Genomic DNA, 16,994 nt, shown 5'->3' with positions numbered 1-16,994 from the left:
GGATCAACAGGTACACTCTTTCTCCCTGAGTCTGAATTCAGCCAATAATTTGTCATGTTATTTGTGTTTTATTCTTTTGTTTAAAGGTTACTGAAGAGGTTCCTGTTGTACACAGAATAACTACATGATGTATTCTAGAACTGGATTGAAAAGCATTCTGTAATTAGCCAACAGATAATTAGCACTTTCAGGATACCACTTTTACCTTATAATTATTTAGTCTTAAAATGAGCTAAATTATCTTCTGTAGTTCACCTGGCACATGTTCTTTTGGTGCATGCATTCACACTCTCTTTTTAAGTAAGAGATCATCAGTTTAATAACACAGAAGTACCAGGAAACTTTCTACCAAGAATTGCCAGTGTAACATGTTCATTTAGATTAGTGTTGCCAGTCTCTCTCTCCTTTCTTCTTTGAAGTGTTGTTTGTCAAGTGATATGGTAAATTCAAATTACTCTTTAGGTAATTCTTTTTCATTTTTAAATTGCCAAGCCCTGTACTTTCCAATTATGTTCTAAAATTCAGTGTTAAATGGAAACATTTGTTAACTTTCTGAAGCATAATTTCAGTAAAATATTTGATTGTTCTCTTCTTAGATGTTAATCATTTTACATAACTAAATAGTGGGTTTTTAGTATGTGTTATGTTTTAGCCCTTTGATCAGGTATAAACATTGAGTTTTCACATCAAAAAAAATTATATACACACTGTTCACATGCTTAATGTGAAGAATGTGGTATAAGCTACATTTAAATTATTCTTACAAAAGTAACTTTTGACCTATAATTTGATAGTATTCAGCTGTTAGGTTATACATGTATCACTTTGTTTTTATTTTTGTTTTCAAATTTGCAGTGGTAACTGTTGGCCAGGCTGGCCTCCCCTGACCTCAAGCCCTCCCACATCAACTTCCCAAAGTGCTGGGATTACAGGCGTGTGCTGCCACACTCAGCCTTATCCTTATTTTTATAGTGGATTTTTGATGTATCTAAAACAAACTCTATTTTTCATATAGGCTTTCTTCAGTCCATTGCTCTCTGATAATTCTTTGTTAAATACATAGCAGGTCCTTGTGGAAGTTGGTTTTTATTGTCTTTTTCTTTTTGTCCTCTTTGTAAATGGCTCAATGCAGTACACTATATAATAATAGCTAACGTTGGCAGACTTAGGGAACACTCTTAAAAATATGTTGATCTATTATCTAGTGAAAGGTGAAAAAAATCTTCATTTTAAGAGTATATAAAAATAATGTCACATGCCTGGCATGGTGGCTCATACCTGTTATCCCAACACTTTGGGAGACCTAGGTGGGAGGATCACCCAAGGCTAAAAGTTCAAGACCAGCCTAAGCAACAAAGCAAGATCCCTGTCTCTACCAAAATTATTGAAAATTAGCTGAGTGTGATGGCATGCAACTGTAGTTTATAGTCATAACTATTCACAAGGCTGAGACAGGAGGATTGCTTGAGGCCAGGAGTTTAAGACGGCAGTGAGTTACCACTGTACCACGGCACTCCAGCCTGGTTGACAAAGTAAAATCCTGTCTAAAAAAAAAAAAAAGTATAGTACAGTCTTAAAATTTTTTCCAGTCCTTTCATTGTGTCATTTGTACTGATCTATTCGAAGACAAATTGTATTTTTAATTGACACATTGCAGTTGTATTTATGGGGTACGAATTGATGTTTTAAAATATTTATATTGTTCAGAGGCCTCAGAAGTAATGCCACACATCTACAACCATCTGATTGTAGGTTTTGACAAACCCGACAAAAACAAGCCATGGGGAAAAAATTCCCCGTTTAATAAACGGTGTTGGGAAAACTGGCTAGCCATCTGCAGAAAGCTGAAACTGGACCCCTTCCTCACACCTTACACTAAAATTAACTCGAGATGGATTAAAGATTTAAGCATAAGACCTAACACCCTAAAAACCCTAGAAGAAAACCTAGGCAGTACCATTCAGGACATAGGCATAGGCAAGGACTTCATGACTACAATACCAAAAGCAATGGCAATAAAAGCCAAAATAGACAAATGGGATCTAATTAAACCTGAGTTCTGCACACAGCAAAATAAACTATCAGTAGAGTGAGCCGGCAGCCAACAGAATGGGAAAAGATATTTGCAATCTACCCATCTGACAAAGGGCTGATATCCATAATCTACAAAGAACCAAAACAAATGTACAGTAAAAAAACAAAACCATTCAAAAGTGGGCAAAGGATATGAACAGTTTACAAAAGAAGATATTTATGAGGCCAGCCAACATGAAAAAATACTCAACATCACTGGTCATTAGAGAAATGCAAATCAAAACCACATTGAGATACCATCTCACACCAGTTAGAACGGAGATCATTAAACAATCAGGAGACAACAGATGCTGGAGAGGATGTGGAGAAATAGGAACACTTTTACACTCTTGGTGGGACTGTAAATTAGTTCAACCATTGTGGAAGACAGTGTGGCGATTCCTCAAGGACCTAGAAATAGAAATTCCTTTTGACCCAGCAATCCCGTTACTGGATATATACCCAAAGGATTCTAAATCGTTCTGTTATAAAGACACATGCACACGTATATTCATTACGGCACTGTTTACCAAACAAAGACCTGGAACCAACCCAAACGTCCATCAATGATAGACTGGATAAAGCAAATGTGACACATAATACACCATGGAATACTATGCAGCCATAAAAAAGGATGAGTTCACATTCTTTGTAGGGATATGGATGAATCTGGAAACCATCATTCTCAGCAAACTGACACAAGAACGGAAAACCAAACACCACATGCTCTCACTCATAGGCAGGTGTTGAACAATGAGAACACATGGACACAGGGAGGGGAACATCACACACGGGTCTGTTGGGGATGAGAGGCTATGGGAGGGGCAGAAGAGGGTGGGGAGGTTGGGGAGGGATAACATTGGGAGAAATGGCTGATGTAGGTGATGGGGGAATGGAGGCAGCAAACCACCGTGGCATGTGTGTACCTATGCAACAATTCTGCAGGATCTGCACATGTACCCCAGAACTTAACATGCAATTTTTAAAAAGTTCATAGAAAAAAAAGAAATATGTATCAATTTAAATTTCATTATTAAAGCAGTCAAAATTAAAAAAAAATAAAAGTTATATTCAAATTAAAAGAAATGTTTATATTGTATAATGATCAAATCCGGGTAGTTATTATACCTGTTACTTTGTGCATTTATCATTTTTTTGTGGTGAGAACATTCAAAAACCTTCCTAGCTATTTTGTTGTATATAATAATTTCCTGTTAACCATAGATAGCCTGCTGTATAATAGAACACCAGAACTCATTCCTTCTGTCTAATTGTAGTTTGGTACCCATTAACCAACCTCTCCCCATCCTCATTCCCATCCTCATCTTCTTCCCAGTCTCTGGGTAACCACTGTAATAGTCTTGACTTCTATGATAGCAGCATTTTTTAGATTCCACATGTGAGTGAGATCATACATTATTTGTCTTTCTGTGTCTGGCATATTTGATTTAACATAATGCCCTCCAGTTTCATTCATGTTGTTGCAAATGACAGGATTTTACTTTTTATGACAATTGTATTCCATTGTGTATATGTGCCACATTTTCTTTATCCATTTGTCTGTTGTTGGATACTTAGGTTGATTCTGTGTCTTGGCTATTGAGAAGAGTGCTCAGTAAATATAAGGTATTTCTTCAACATGCTGATTTCATGTCCTTTGGATATCTACCCTTTGGTGGGATTGCTGGGTCATATGGTAGTCGTATTTTTAATGTTTTGAGGGATGCTTCCATCCTGTTTTCTATACTAATTTATATCCCAGCCAACGGTGTACGTGTTCTCTTTTGTCCACATTCTCACCAACATGTTTTCTTTTGTCATTTTGATAGTAGCCATTGTAACTGGAATGAGATGGTATCTTATTGTGGTTTTGATTTGCATTTCCCTGATAATCAGTGGCTATGAACATTTTTTGTATACTTCTTGGCCATTTCTTTGTCTCCTTTTGAGGAATAGGTTAAGATGTTTTGCTTATTTTTAATTGGATTAAAGCCTTTTTTTCCCATTTATTCCTCTATTGTACTAGTATCTATTGCTCCCTAAAACTTAATAACTTAAAATAACAAAAATTTATTACCTCAGTTTCTGTGCTCAGAAATCCCAGTATAATTTACCTGGATGCCTCCGACTTGGGGTCTCTCCCAAGGCTGCAGTCAAGGCATCAGAGCCAGGGTTACAGTCATGTCAGGGTTCTAAGGAGAATCTGCCACCATACCCACTAATAAGCCATTGACAGACTTCAGGTCCTTGGTTAATGGCTGTAGGCATCCAGCTTACACTAACTATGGTTCGTTTACACTGTGGAAGGTGGCTTCCTTCAGAGCCTAGCAAGCAAGAGAGTACCAAGATGGAAGTTACAGTCTCTTTGTAACCAAATCTCAGAAGTGACATCTCATCACTTTTGCTATATTTTATTCATTAGAAGCAAGACACTAGGTTCACCCAGACTCAATGGGAGGGAATTAAGCAAGAGCATGAGTACAGGAGGTGGTGATCTTTGATTTCCATCTTAATGGCTGCCTGCCATATCTGTTGTAAGTACTTTGAAACTTCTCAAGCTTTTTCATTTTTACTGTGTCATCTTCACAGGATTAGGATGGTAAAACTCCCTGTTCAGATAAAATTCCCTGTGCTTAGCTTGCTGGTGCCGCACAATCTTGAATTAATCATTTTATATAGAGTTAGACTCCAGGAAGGGGTGCAGACCAGGACAGAGATAAAAGAATGTTTATTTGCAGTTTTACTTGTATAGCCTTTTCTGGTTATTTAGATAAGAAGCTTTGTTAAAACTCTTAACAAGAAAGCATACACTTGGTACTAGAAAGTGTACAAGTGGGAATATTCTATGCTCTTTTCATTATGTAAATTCTAATGTTTGTTTTGTTCAGCATTGGTAAAGGCTTTCAAGGTGTCATGAAAAGATGGGGATTTAAAGGCCAGCCTGCTACACATGGTCAGACGAAAACCCACAGGAGACCTGGAGCTATTTCAACTGGTGTGAGTATAACTCGTGAAACTCTTTTTAGTGCTAAATATTCAACTTCTGCACATGTAGCCCTCAGTCCATCCTTGATATAAGTGACATAATTTTAGTCTGACCCCAGAGCAGGGGTCCAAATACTTGTCACCCTTTTATGGATCCTTGCCTCACTCATTTCCCAGAGCCACACTAGAATTAGTTATATTCCACATCGTTAGTTGAGCATCTGTAGTTTGGCTGTATATACCCTGAGTCTAAATTTAAAATGTACTTTGTGCAAATGTTGAATTCCTAGTATGTTTGTCTTTCGAATTATTATCAGTTAGCAATTCTGAAATAATTTTCCGTGAATCGTAGGATTGAGCAGATAAGTAAATATATTGATAATGAGAGCTAGGCTTCTCACTATTGGGAAAGGGCATTGAAGTATGAAAATGGGAAAATTAAAATGAACTCTGTAATGTTGAATTCAAATTTTAAATATGCATTTACTGTTTGGTGAGGGAGAGTAGTGCATCCATGCACACAAGGAAAAAATGTAGCACACAGAAATGGAGCAGTGCGTGTGTGCTTATTATGACTCAGCTCTGTCTACTGGAACATTGTAGTCATGTATAACAGAATATATTTGTAGAATGAATAAAAGTGATGTTTAGTCTATAATACTCAGAATTGTCTTTTAAGCCTGTTGGTTACATGTTAAACATATCTAATGCCATGATGAGGTACTTCCACTAGGAGTTTCACCAGTTAATGTGAGAGCAGCTGATGGAAAAGGGTTTATATTCTGAGAATGCATGTGTTGTAAGAAGATGTCCTATTTTAGCTGTAATTCAGATATGCTTCTTTAGATGTAGAACTATTGTCCATTATCAGAGCCAAAATCAGAAACTGTGTGAAGCTGTTAGATATATATAAATCAGAGAAAACCAGGGCTAGACCAACTCACTATTTTAATAACTGTCCTTTAATAATTTTGGTCAAGAAACATAACATCTAAAGCAAGGAGGAGTAGGACCATTCCAGCACCAGTGATATGAACGAAGTCCATTAAGTTAGTTAATACAGAAGATTAGTTCAAAACAGGCCTGCAGTTCTGTTTTTTTTTTTTTTTTTTTTTTTTAAATGATGGTGTCCTATGTCTGTACGCCCTTGTCCTTTTTTAGTTCTGAGCCAGTATTAGGTCACTTGTTACTGAGTTTTTCTCCCGAATCTGTTTTGTAGTCTATATTTATCTTAAGAGTCTAGTCTGATTTGGAAAGGAAATCCTCTAGGAGTAAACATGTCTAAATCCATATTTAGTTCCTTACTGGGACCTAGCCGAAGAGGGGAAAAATAAAACATTTTAATAATTTTTATTCTTAGTTTGCATTGTGGTTTGATTAATGCTGTTTAAAATTGATAGTACTTAAAAGTATTAACTTTAGTTTTTCTCATTTAGGATGTTGCCAGAGTCTGGCCTGGAACTAAATTGCCTGGACAAACGGGAAACATAGATAGGACAGTACATGGACTAAAAGTAAGTTTTACAAGTGGTTCTTTTTAGGAACAGTTAAATTGTCTAAATTCAAAGGCAGCAGAATATGTGTTTAATGTGTGTCTGTGTACCATTGTTCTAATAGGCTTTAAAGTTATTGAGGAAAAGAGGTTACATGAATTGTGTGTGTGTGTGTGTGTACACTCTAGCTATAGTCATAGTAGTAGTAATGGTAGTATATATTCCAAGCCGTGGAAAGCACAGTCATTAAAGAGAAAAAATTAGGAGTCTACTCTTGGACCTACAGGATTTTTACAAGTTACTGTTGCATGAAAAAGTAAGATTCAGAGCATTATGTATAATACTCCTATTTGAGTAAAAGATGGAACGAAAGCTCTCTACATATGTATGTTGCTGTGCCATTATATAATCACAGAAGAGTGGAAGGGCATATACCAGATTATCTTGGATTATTTATCATATATGTGTATGTAGAAGTGGATGTACGTAAGGAAAAAGAGAGGAAGACAATCAAAATAGAAGGAAAGAATAGCACTATAAAAGGATTGTGATATACATCTGTTCTTGTAAAAAATATGTTTATATATTTAAAAGAGAAGTTGAATTCAATATCTACCCCATGAGAAATGTATGTAAGTAAAAATGAGTTATACTGTGAAGGATGCTGTGTAATTATATTTCTGTTAAACAGCTAATGTTTATATTTGTTTGCATATATGTTTTAAACTGTAGAAAGTACAGAGAAGAAAGTAAACTACGCATAAGCATAATACCCAGAGACAATCACTGGAAACATTTTGGTGCATATTTTCCCATTCTCTATTCTAGATATGTTTCATATATAAATTTTGACCAGGAGAAGTTTTTTAATTTTATATAATTAAACAAGTTTTTTTTTTTACCCATTCTACACATTTTTACTCATCAGAGACCATCTGTTTGCTGTATTTTCTTCTTGTGTGTGATTTCAATTTCTGTAATATTTAATATTATTATTAAATAGGAGCTATGGGTCAAACTCAATTCCTTTTGTAAATATTTCATTTTCTCAATACCATTTTTTGACCAGTCATTCTTTTCCTATTTACATAAGTTTTTTTCTCCACATAAAGATCTTTTGAGGACCATCTACTCAGCCTGCTTACTTTAGAAATTAGAATCAGTGAGGTTGTGGCTTCTCTAGCCTCTAGTTACAGCAAGCTAGTATTAACTAAAAATAAAATTAATTTCTACTTGTTTTTATTAATGGTACCAACAGAATCCATTCAGATATCCAAGTAGACTTGATCATTCAGTCACATCTCTATTTAAAATGAGTTTTCTACCACTTCCCTAAGATATATGTGCTGTGGTCTTCTATTACAAGTCATCTATAGGACTTGAAGTTTTTCAGTTCTTATTCGACCTTCTGAAATACTGATAAGAGAATGTAAGCAACTTACATCCTCAGCTTTTAGTTACATTGTTTTAATACAAGTATATCCTAAAATTTTTGACTTTTTTTTTTTTTTTTTTTTTTTTGAGACGGAGTTTCGCTCTTGTTACCCAGGCTGGAGTGCAATGGCGCCATCTCGGCTCACCACAACCTCCGCCTCCTGGGTTCAAGCAATTCTCCTGCCTCAGCCTCCTGAGTAGCTGGGATTACAGGTACGTGCCACCATGCCCAGCTAATTTTTTTTTGTATCTTTAGTAGAGAAGGGGTTTCACCATGTTGACCAGGATGGTCTCGATCTCTTGACCTCGTGATCCACCCGCCTCAGCCTCCCAAAGTGCTGGGATTACAGGCTTGAGCCACCGCGCCCGGCTAATTTTTGACTCTTAAAGTGTTTTTTTCTTTCATGCTTTAGGTGTGGAGAGTAAACACAAAGCACAACATAATCTATGTAAATGGTTCTGTACCTGGACATAAAAATTGCTTAGTAAAGGTAAGTATAACTGTCTTCTTTTTTCTCCTTTTTCTTTTTGGTTTCTTACTCGCAAGCTAACAAGTTACTATCTTTATTTTCTGTTGTTCATATATGGGGATATTTGCCATAAAGTCTCCTTTGACTCATATATGTGACTTATAAATAAATGGCTGCTTTTCCATATGTTCTCTTCTGAATCTGTCTGCTTTTTGGTAGCACCTGGGTGGAAAAAATGCGCAAAGTGACCTATGTTATATTTGTATAAAACCAAGAACCTGTAAAAAGGGTAAGGCCATGATATATTAGTCCATCCTAATAGAATGGATGGACTCCTACAAAGAAATACCTGAAATTAGGTAATTTATAAAGAAAAGGAGTTTAATTGGCTCATAGTTCCACAGGCTGTACAGGGAGCATGGCTAGGGAGGTCTCAGGAAACTTAAAATCATAGGAAACGGGGAAGGAGAGGCAGGCATGTGTTACATGGCTGGAGCAGGAGGAAGAGAGGGAAGGGGAAGGTGCTACACACTTTTAAACAACAAGATCTTGTGAGAACTCACTTTCACTAGAACGGCAAGGGGGAAGTCTGCCCTCATGATCCATATGCTTGCCATCAGGCCCCTCTTCCAACATTAGGGATTACTATTTGACATGAGATTTGGGCAGGGACACAAATTCAAACCGTGTCAGGCCAGTAAGCAGAAAGATGTTCAGGAATATGAGACATGTATTTGAATAACTATTGTCAAAATACTAGCGTATCTCTGTCCTTCCAAAAGGAACGTGTTAGCTTTTTAAAGTACCTCATCTACAAGTGAATGGATAAAGAAAATGTGGTATATGTGTGTTTGAGACAGAGTCTTGTACTGTTTATCGCCCAGGATAGAGTGCAATGGTGCAATCTCTCCTCACTGTAACCTCCACCTCCCACATTCAAGTGATTCTTAGGCCCCAGCCTCCCAAGTAGCTGGGACTACAGGCATGCACCACCACACCTATGTGTGTATATATATTTTTATATATGGCTGAAGAATGTTCTAGAGAACACACACTAGAATATTTTTCAGCCATAAAGCAGAATTAATTGCTGTTGTTTGTGGTGACATAGATAAACCTGGAGGACATTATGTTAAGTGTAATAAGCTAGGCACAGAAAGACAAATATTGCATGACCTCACTTTTATGTGGAATCTAAAAAAGTTGATTTCATGGAAGTAGAGAGCAGAATGGTTTTACCAGAGGCTGGGGGAAGATACTGGGGAGGAGGAGTGGGAGAGGTGGTCTACAAGCACAGAGTTACAGTCAGGAAGAATACATTCTGGTGTTCTGTTATATAGTAGTGTGACTGACTATAGCTAATAATAATGTATATTTGAATATAGCTAGAAGAGAGGATTTTGAATGTTATCACAAAGAAATGATACATGTTTAAAGTGATGGATATGCTAATCATCCTATATGATCATTATACAATATATATATGTATTGAGACATCACACTGTATACCATATATATTTGCAATTATGTGTCAATTATAAGTAAACTCTGCCTCCACCCCCCAAAAATTTTTTTTAGCTTTTAAAAGAGTTACTTTGACAAACCAGAAATACATAAGGTAAAAATTAGAGTCATCAAAAAAAAGTGGTTAAAGGCAGACATTTGAGTGCGACCTGTCTTATTATTACTAGTACCATGCTCTGATTACATCTTTAAGTGTTTTTCTTAAAAAATAAAAATTTATGTACAGAGAGATTAGATACATTTTAAGAAAAACTCTTTCAGTTCTCAAAGACTGACTTCCATAAAATACAAAATAAACGTTCTGCCTGGGGTTTATTCCAACACAATGCAAATTTTCTTACCTCTGAGTTTTGAATCTTCCATTTTGAAAATAAATTTGTATTAGAAGTGATGTCAGCTATTCTCCAAAGTATGTTCTTCATTGATTTTCCAATGAAAGCAGCAAAGAAATATTGAAACTTGAACCTCTGATTTTTTAAATTTAGTGTTTCTTACATATTTTTCTTATTTCTAGGTTCCATTACTAACATAAGGAATAATTTTTTGAAATCTTGCAAGGAATAAGAGTTTTATTTTTTAAAGTTACCTTTCTGGGACACTTACTGACTGGATTATTCTCATTTTTCTTAAAGAAAAAAATGTATTGGCCGGGCACGGTGGCTCAAGCCTGTAATCCCAGCACTTTGGGAGGCCGAGGCGGGTGGATCACAAGGTCAAGAGATCGAGACCATCTTGGTCAACATGGTGAAACCCCGTCTCTACTAAAAATACAAAAAAAATAGCTGGGCATGGTGGTGCGTGCCTGTAATCCCAGCTACTCAGGAGGCTGAGGCAGGAGAATTGCCTGAACCCAGGAGGCGGAGGTTGCGGTGAGCCGAGATCGCGCCGTTGCACTCCAGCCTGGGTAACAAGAGCGAAACTCCGTCTCAAAAAAAAAAAAAAAAAAAAAAAAAAAAATGTATTTAAGCCAGGGCTGGTGGCTTGCATCTGTAATTCCAGCTAATCAGGATGCTGAAGTGGGAGAATAGGATCACCTGGGCTCAGGAGTTGGCGGCTACAGTGAGCTGTGATCACACCACAGCATTCTAGCCTGGTCAACAGAGTGGGACCTTGCTTCTACTGTGAGAGAGAGAGAGAGAGAGAGAGAGAGAGAGCGCGCGCGAGAGAGCGCGCGCGCACGGGTAGGAGAGAAAGAAAGAAAGATGCATTTGATGAATTTTTGTAAGTTTTATTTTTTTCCTTAAGTTTGCAGGTTTCTCCAAGTAAGGCAGTCATACTTACAATGACAGGTAGTTGAAGCCAGAGGATTATTGTTGTACTTCTCATAATATTTTGCCTTCATAATTCATATGAAAATCTTCACATCCCTGGCCCCACATTCCAGATTACAGGTTGTAAATAGCACAACCAAATAAGGGATTATTTTTTATACTAGAATTATACTGGACAGCAGATTAATTTTTAAATGTCAGATCCGCCTTTTCTGCCCATTTTTCAACTTACATGATTCTAGGCTGGTTTTCTAGCCAAACCTTACCATTGGTTGCTGTGACTTTCAAGTACTACTACAGCATCTTCTCAAGTATTTCTACAACTTCCCTGTCACCAGCAGGGATAGTCAGTTATCTTGAAAAACTGTAGTACATACAATGACATTCTGATGTAGTTATAAATAGTTTATAACCAGTAACATTTATGACTCATGTTTATCACCTACTTCAATAAAAGATTGCTTCCAAAAACTCTATTCACTGTCATAACCATAGTTATGCCATCACTGACGATACTCAGAAGGTATACCAAAGAGTTATGAAAAAGGAGTCTAAATACATTTTGAGAAACTGGCATCAGAACAATGTCTAGTCCCCTTTGAACTACTAATGCACTAATGAATAAATTTCCAGCAAGTGTATTTGGATAATAAAAGAACTCATCCTGACCGGCCGTGGTGGCCCACACCTGTAATCCCAGCACTTTGGGAAGCCGAGGCAGGCGTATCACAAGATCAGGAGTTCGAAACCATCCTGGCCAACGTGGTGAAACCCTGTCTCTACTAAAATATAAAAAATTAGCCAGGCGTAGTGGCAGATATCTGTAGTTCCAGCTACTTAGGAGGCTGAGGCAGGGGAATCACTTGAACCCAGAGGCAAAGATTACAGTGAGCCAAGATCGCACCACTGCACTCCAGCCTGGCGACAGAGTGAGACTCTGTATCAAAAAAAAAACTCATCCTTAAAAAAAATGTTTGAAATATGGTGCTTAAATAACTTGTAGTCGTATAAGTATCTGCCCAGGCATTAATTAAGGTGTGAATTTGGTGAACATTTTATAAGTTTTAAATGATAAAACCCTGGTATGTCCGTTCACTCCATTATTTCTGTTCCTCCAGTGATTACATAGCAGATAAACTAGGCCTTCCTTGCCCACAGGCTTTGAGCCACTACCTAGTGGGCAGTCAACTTTATTAACATCCACTCACCTCTTGGGAGCTTTTGTTTCCTCAGAGTACAGGGGAACCAATATTATTATTATTTCTAAAATATTCTAAAGTTAGTAAAGATAGTCTTAGAAATGACCAACCTGTTTAACAGGCATGGGCTTTTTGTTTTGCTAGTTGGATTCACTAAATGTATTAAGGAAAACTAAAGAACCATTGTTTACAGCATAAGAGGTATAAATGTATGTTATACTGTTCATTTGTGTTCATTCTTATGTCCTAATATATAATGCATTTTCAGATTTGCCTGGTTTTTGTCCTTTTCCCACATTTTCTTAAAAGATTTGAACTGGTTTGCTGGTAGACATAACAAGAATGAGGGAGATAATTGAGGGAGTGGTGGTGCAGGCAGGAAAATAATAAACCTGGGGTGAGATTAAATACACAAAAATACATATACAGGTTTATACATTTGTTAAAGATGGGCTACAGACCTGCAACCCTCAACTTTTGCACCACTGAGACAAAAATGGTTGAGATGAGATGTCATTTACATTTCACATCCTTGAATTATAATGCTTAGATTTTATGAACGTGACTTCTTTGTCTAAAATATTTCTCAGTTATAATCTATAAAAGTATGAAAGTAACCGAGAATGGTTTCTTTGGGTCATTGATGACTAAATTTTTATATCTCAAATTAGGACAGAAAGTTTTGTTGTGATTAGTTTTATTAGGTTTTTTGCTTGGGTTTTCTTTTCAATCCTAAATACTGAGGAAGTTTAAATTGGTAAGAATATGACATTTTCCCTTTTAAAGTTCAACCCAAGATTAGTGGATGGGGGGAAAAATTAAACAAGTTTTTTTTTTTTTTCTAGGTAATTTACTGATAATTTCTTGAAACAATTTTAGCAAGAGGGATTAAAGTAGATCTGTTTTTCTGCACTAAGCTGTTCCTAGCAGCTGTGTACTTTACTTCAAGCAAATTATTCATTTCTTACTGCTAAAGTAATTATGCCTCATTTTGCTCTGTGTATATAATTACATGTAAATTTTTTTAAAAAATTTACTTATGAATAAAAGCTGTAGAATGTCAGAAGCTGTGAAGAATCCAATGTTTTCTGAAAATAAAAATCAACATTTTAGATCACATCAGTATCAATACTAAAATTGTTCAATCTGTGAATTCATAGAATTTTTTAGAACATAAAGAGTTAACAGAGCTCTTACAAAGACTCATAGGTCTTTTATTGTTTTTGCTAAATACTAATCTGTCTTTAAATTCTCAGTAAGAATATATGTTCGGACGTACATTGTGCTGCATTTATTGTTTATGAATATAGGATTGGTTGTTATATCTATAAGCAGAAAATGTACTAAGGCCATGGGAGTAATTGGGTGCTAAACCAAGGATGATCATTTTCATTTTGGTGAACACAGGACCAGATATAAAGTAGTCTCAACTTAAAGGCCCTCACCCAGGTTTGAAAATGCTGAATAATTATCTTTAAATCTTCTATCAGTACAAGACTTTTTTTTTTTGACCATGTGACATAGAAATACAATCTTGTTTGTTTGTTTTGTTTGCTGGAGAAATGACACTTTTGGTAGGGGAAGAAAAATGTAAGCTAATTTTCTTAGTAAGAGATGATATTTTTAATTACATGCTCTTAGAGTTAAGACTAACAAAAATACTACTTTGTCAGGTCATTATATTTGAAAATGAATCATATAAATCAAATTCAAGTAGTAATTTTAGAATATGATTTTATCCTGTGGGGCATTCCTAGAGATTCTTATAAGCTAAGATATAAAGTAATAATTGGTGATTTTATTCTTATAGCTGCTTGAGTTTCTGTTATTTTTTAGAATTAAAGAAAAGCATTGACTGAATTCTTTTTACTCTATATATGTAACAGTTGTGTTATTCACATTAGAAAATATAGTAGCGGATATTTCTTTGATCATGAATAATAGCTGAAAAGGCTACCTTTAAATAACAACTGGCATCACTAATATAATATTTTTGCCTTCTCACAGGTCAGAGATTCTAAACTGCCTGCCTATAAGGATCAGTGTAAAAATCTACCATTCCCTACATATTTTCCTGATGCAGATGAAGAGGAACTACCAGAAGATTTGTATGATGACAATGTGTTTCAGCCCAGTGAACCTTCTATTACATTTGCCTGACATCATTGGTTGTGGCAGAACCTTACCTATTCTGTGAGCTTTGATGAGCTGGAGTGATATAATAACCACCAGAAATCATATTCTCCTTTCTTAGTCACAACAAAATCACACTCATCATCTTTGTCAAAGGCATAAATGTATCCTTCATACCCCCATTACATTTTGTTAAAAAAATTACCACATTAAACATATGAGTTAATTGGGATTTGCTGAAATTGGTGTTTGGCATTTTAGCAAAATATTCATAATTGGTGGTCTTTATTCTTTTTAACTACATATTTCCCAAGTTATCCTAAGATGTCTATAAATTTAACTTTTATTAAAGTTTGGTCAATCTTTGTGAAACTGGTTGTGGAACAGTAGAAAAACATATAGGGACTATGGTGCAACGTATTTGGGTAAAGAAACCATTTGCTAAAATGGAGAAAATAAGTAGATTTTTATTTAAATTACAGAAACATATATGTTAAAGGCCAGACAAAGGAAAGACAATAAAATCATAAATTATGGGTCTTGTTTACATTTTTGTTGGGAGAGATGATTACTTTTTAAGTTTTATCACTCATAGTTACAAGATCTGTGTGATGATTTTCATTTCTCATTGATACCATTTTTTTTTTTTTTTTTTTTTTTTTTTTTTTGAGACAGGATGTTGCTCTGTTTCCCAGGTTGAAGTGCAATGGCATGATCTTGGCTCACTGCAGCCTCGACCTCCTGGGCTCAGGTGATCCTTCCACCTCAGCCTCCCAAGTAGCTGGGACTATAGGTGCCCACCACTGTGCCTGGCCAATTTTTTTATTTTTTGTAAAAAAGGGTCCCACTCTGTTGCCCAGGCTGGTCTCGAATTTCTCATCTCAAGCTTTTCACCTTCCATGGCCTCCCGAAGTGTTAGGATTACAGGTGTGAGCCACTGGGCCGAACCTACCTTTCAAAAAGAATTTATAAGGACCTAAGATTGTATGTTCCGCAAACTTTTATTAATTATGTACTACTCAAAATGCTAATGGCTTCTGGGTTTTCTTTTTAATTGTATGAAATTAACATGTATTTACTAATGGCTACTCATGACAAGTAAGCTTAACCATCTGTATAAGCAACCTCAGTTTAAATACTTGATTTCTTCTGAACCAAATTCTTGATTCACATCCCCCAGGAGGTTTGTTAGTCGTAGTCTTAGATCTCCACGTGATATGCTATCCTGGTTGTATCACGTGTTTCACTTTAAGTCCAAATGTAGCTACATTTTTTTAAAGTTTTTATTTATACTTTATCTTATTCCATTAAAAATTTATGGTAATAGATATGAAGTCCACTCAATGAAATAGAAAAATAAGAGAAAAATATTTCGAATAATATGAATTAGAGTCGGTGGTATGTTGGGGGAGGGCATGTCAGCGTCATATAGATGAGCAGGCTATGGTGTGTAGAGTTGTTACATTTAGATGGTTTGATTTTGAGCTTCCTGGGTGGTAAAGTAGAACATGAAACATTGATTTGTTGCATACTGTTTGTTATTAATGAGTTTGAATCGTGATAATAATAGACTGTCATGGTCTTTAGTTGGAGTAGATTACGCTTAAAACCACCATACCATGTTTGGTTAAAAAAAATATATCAAACTAGAAATTGTTTAACTTGTTTAAAGCTATCTCTAACAGTCATCATATACAAGGGTACAGTGCTAAAAGAATGATGTCGATGGATCAAACAAGGATACCCTCTACAACTTCTATTCAACAGTATTCTTGGATGTCCTAGCCAGTACATTAAGACAAGTAAAAGTAATGAGATAAATTGGAAAGTGGGAGCAAATCTCATTTGTAAGGCATCTTTTTGGTTATATAGGGGTCAGTGAGCTACTTGAGGAGGCAGTCTCTCCCTTTTCTTCTTACAGAGGTGCTGCTGGGCTGTCACAGACTTACTTAGTTCAGCTGCTTTGTAAGCTTCCTCTGGCTTTTGTTTACACCGGTAGGTTTAGACCCAGTTTAGCAATGGTGGATGCCCTTTCCCCCCACCAAGCTCAGTTGTTACGCGTCGAGCTCGAACTGATGTGCTAGATGCGAACTCTCAAGCGAGAGGGCTTCAATTTGCTAGTCTTCTTGGGGGTGGGACCTGCCCAGCCATATCACCTGTCTTTCTGCTTTCAGCTTCCCCACTTCTGGGGAGTAGGTAGCTCCGTCCTGCAGGCGCTCTTGGTTCTAGTCAAAGTGTTGACCTAGATCTGTGCTGACAACCTGTGGCGTCTGCCGGAGCTGCTGCTCAGATGTGTTGGCAACTTGCTGTGCATTTCAGCCCAGTGGGGATTTCCTGGTCTCTGGGTTGCAGAGGGCATTGAAGAAGCATAGTGTCTGAACCAGAGTGCCGGGGGCAGGGGAAGTCCCTGAT

General features: G+C 36.4%; 1 protein-coding gene across 2 annotated transcripts in view; it reads left to right on the top strand.

Moving 5' to 3' along the window:
- Positions 1 to 15,613, top strand: part of MRPL3 (mitochondrial ribosomal protein L3) — a 41,800-nt gene extending 26,187 nt beyond the window's left edge. For both annotated transcript variants that reach the window (XM_003925080.4, XM_010335810.3), the window contains exons 7-10: positions 4,962 to 5,070; positions 6,495 to 6,572; positions 8,399 to 8,476; positions 14,457 to 15,613. In XM_003925080.4, coding sequence (XP_003925129.1) covers positions 4,962 to 5,070; positions 6,495 to 6,572; positions 8,399 to 8,476; positions 14,457 to 14,609 — 418 coding nt within the window. In that variant the 3' untranslated portion in view covers positions 14,610 to 15,613. The remainder of the gene's footprint in view (positions 1 to 4,961; positions 5,071 to 6,494; positions 6,573 to 8,398; positions 8,477 to 14,456) is intronic.
- Positions 15,614 to 16,994: the final 1,381 nt, after the last annotated feature.

This window comes from Saimiri boliviensis, chromosome 9 (assembly GCF_048565385.1).
Source record: "Saimiri boliviensis isolate mSaiBol1 chromosome 9, mSaiBol1.pri, whole genome shotgun sequence".
NCBI classification, from domain to species: Eukaryota; Metazoa; Chordata; class Mammalia; order Primates; family Cebidae; genus Saimiri; species Saimiri boliviensis.
This window is presented reverse-complemented; position numbering and strand designations above follow the sequence as displayed.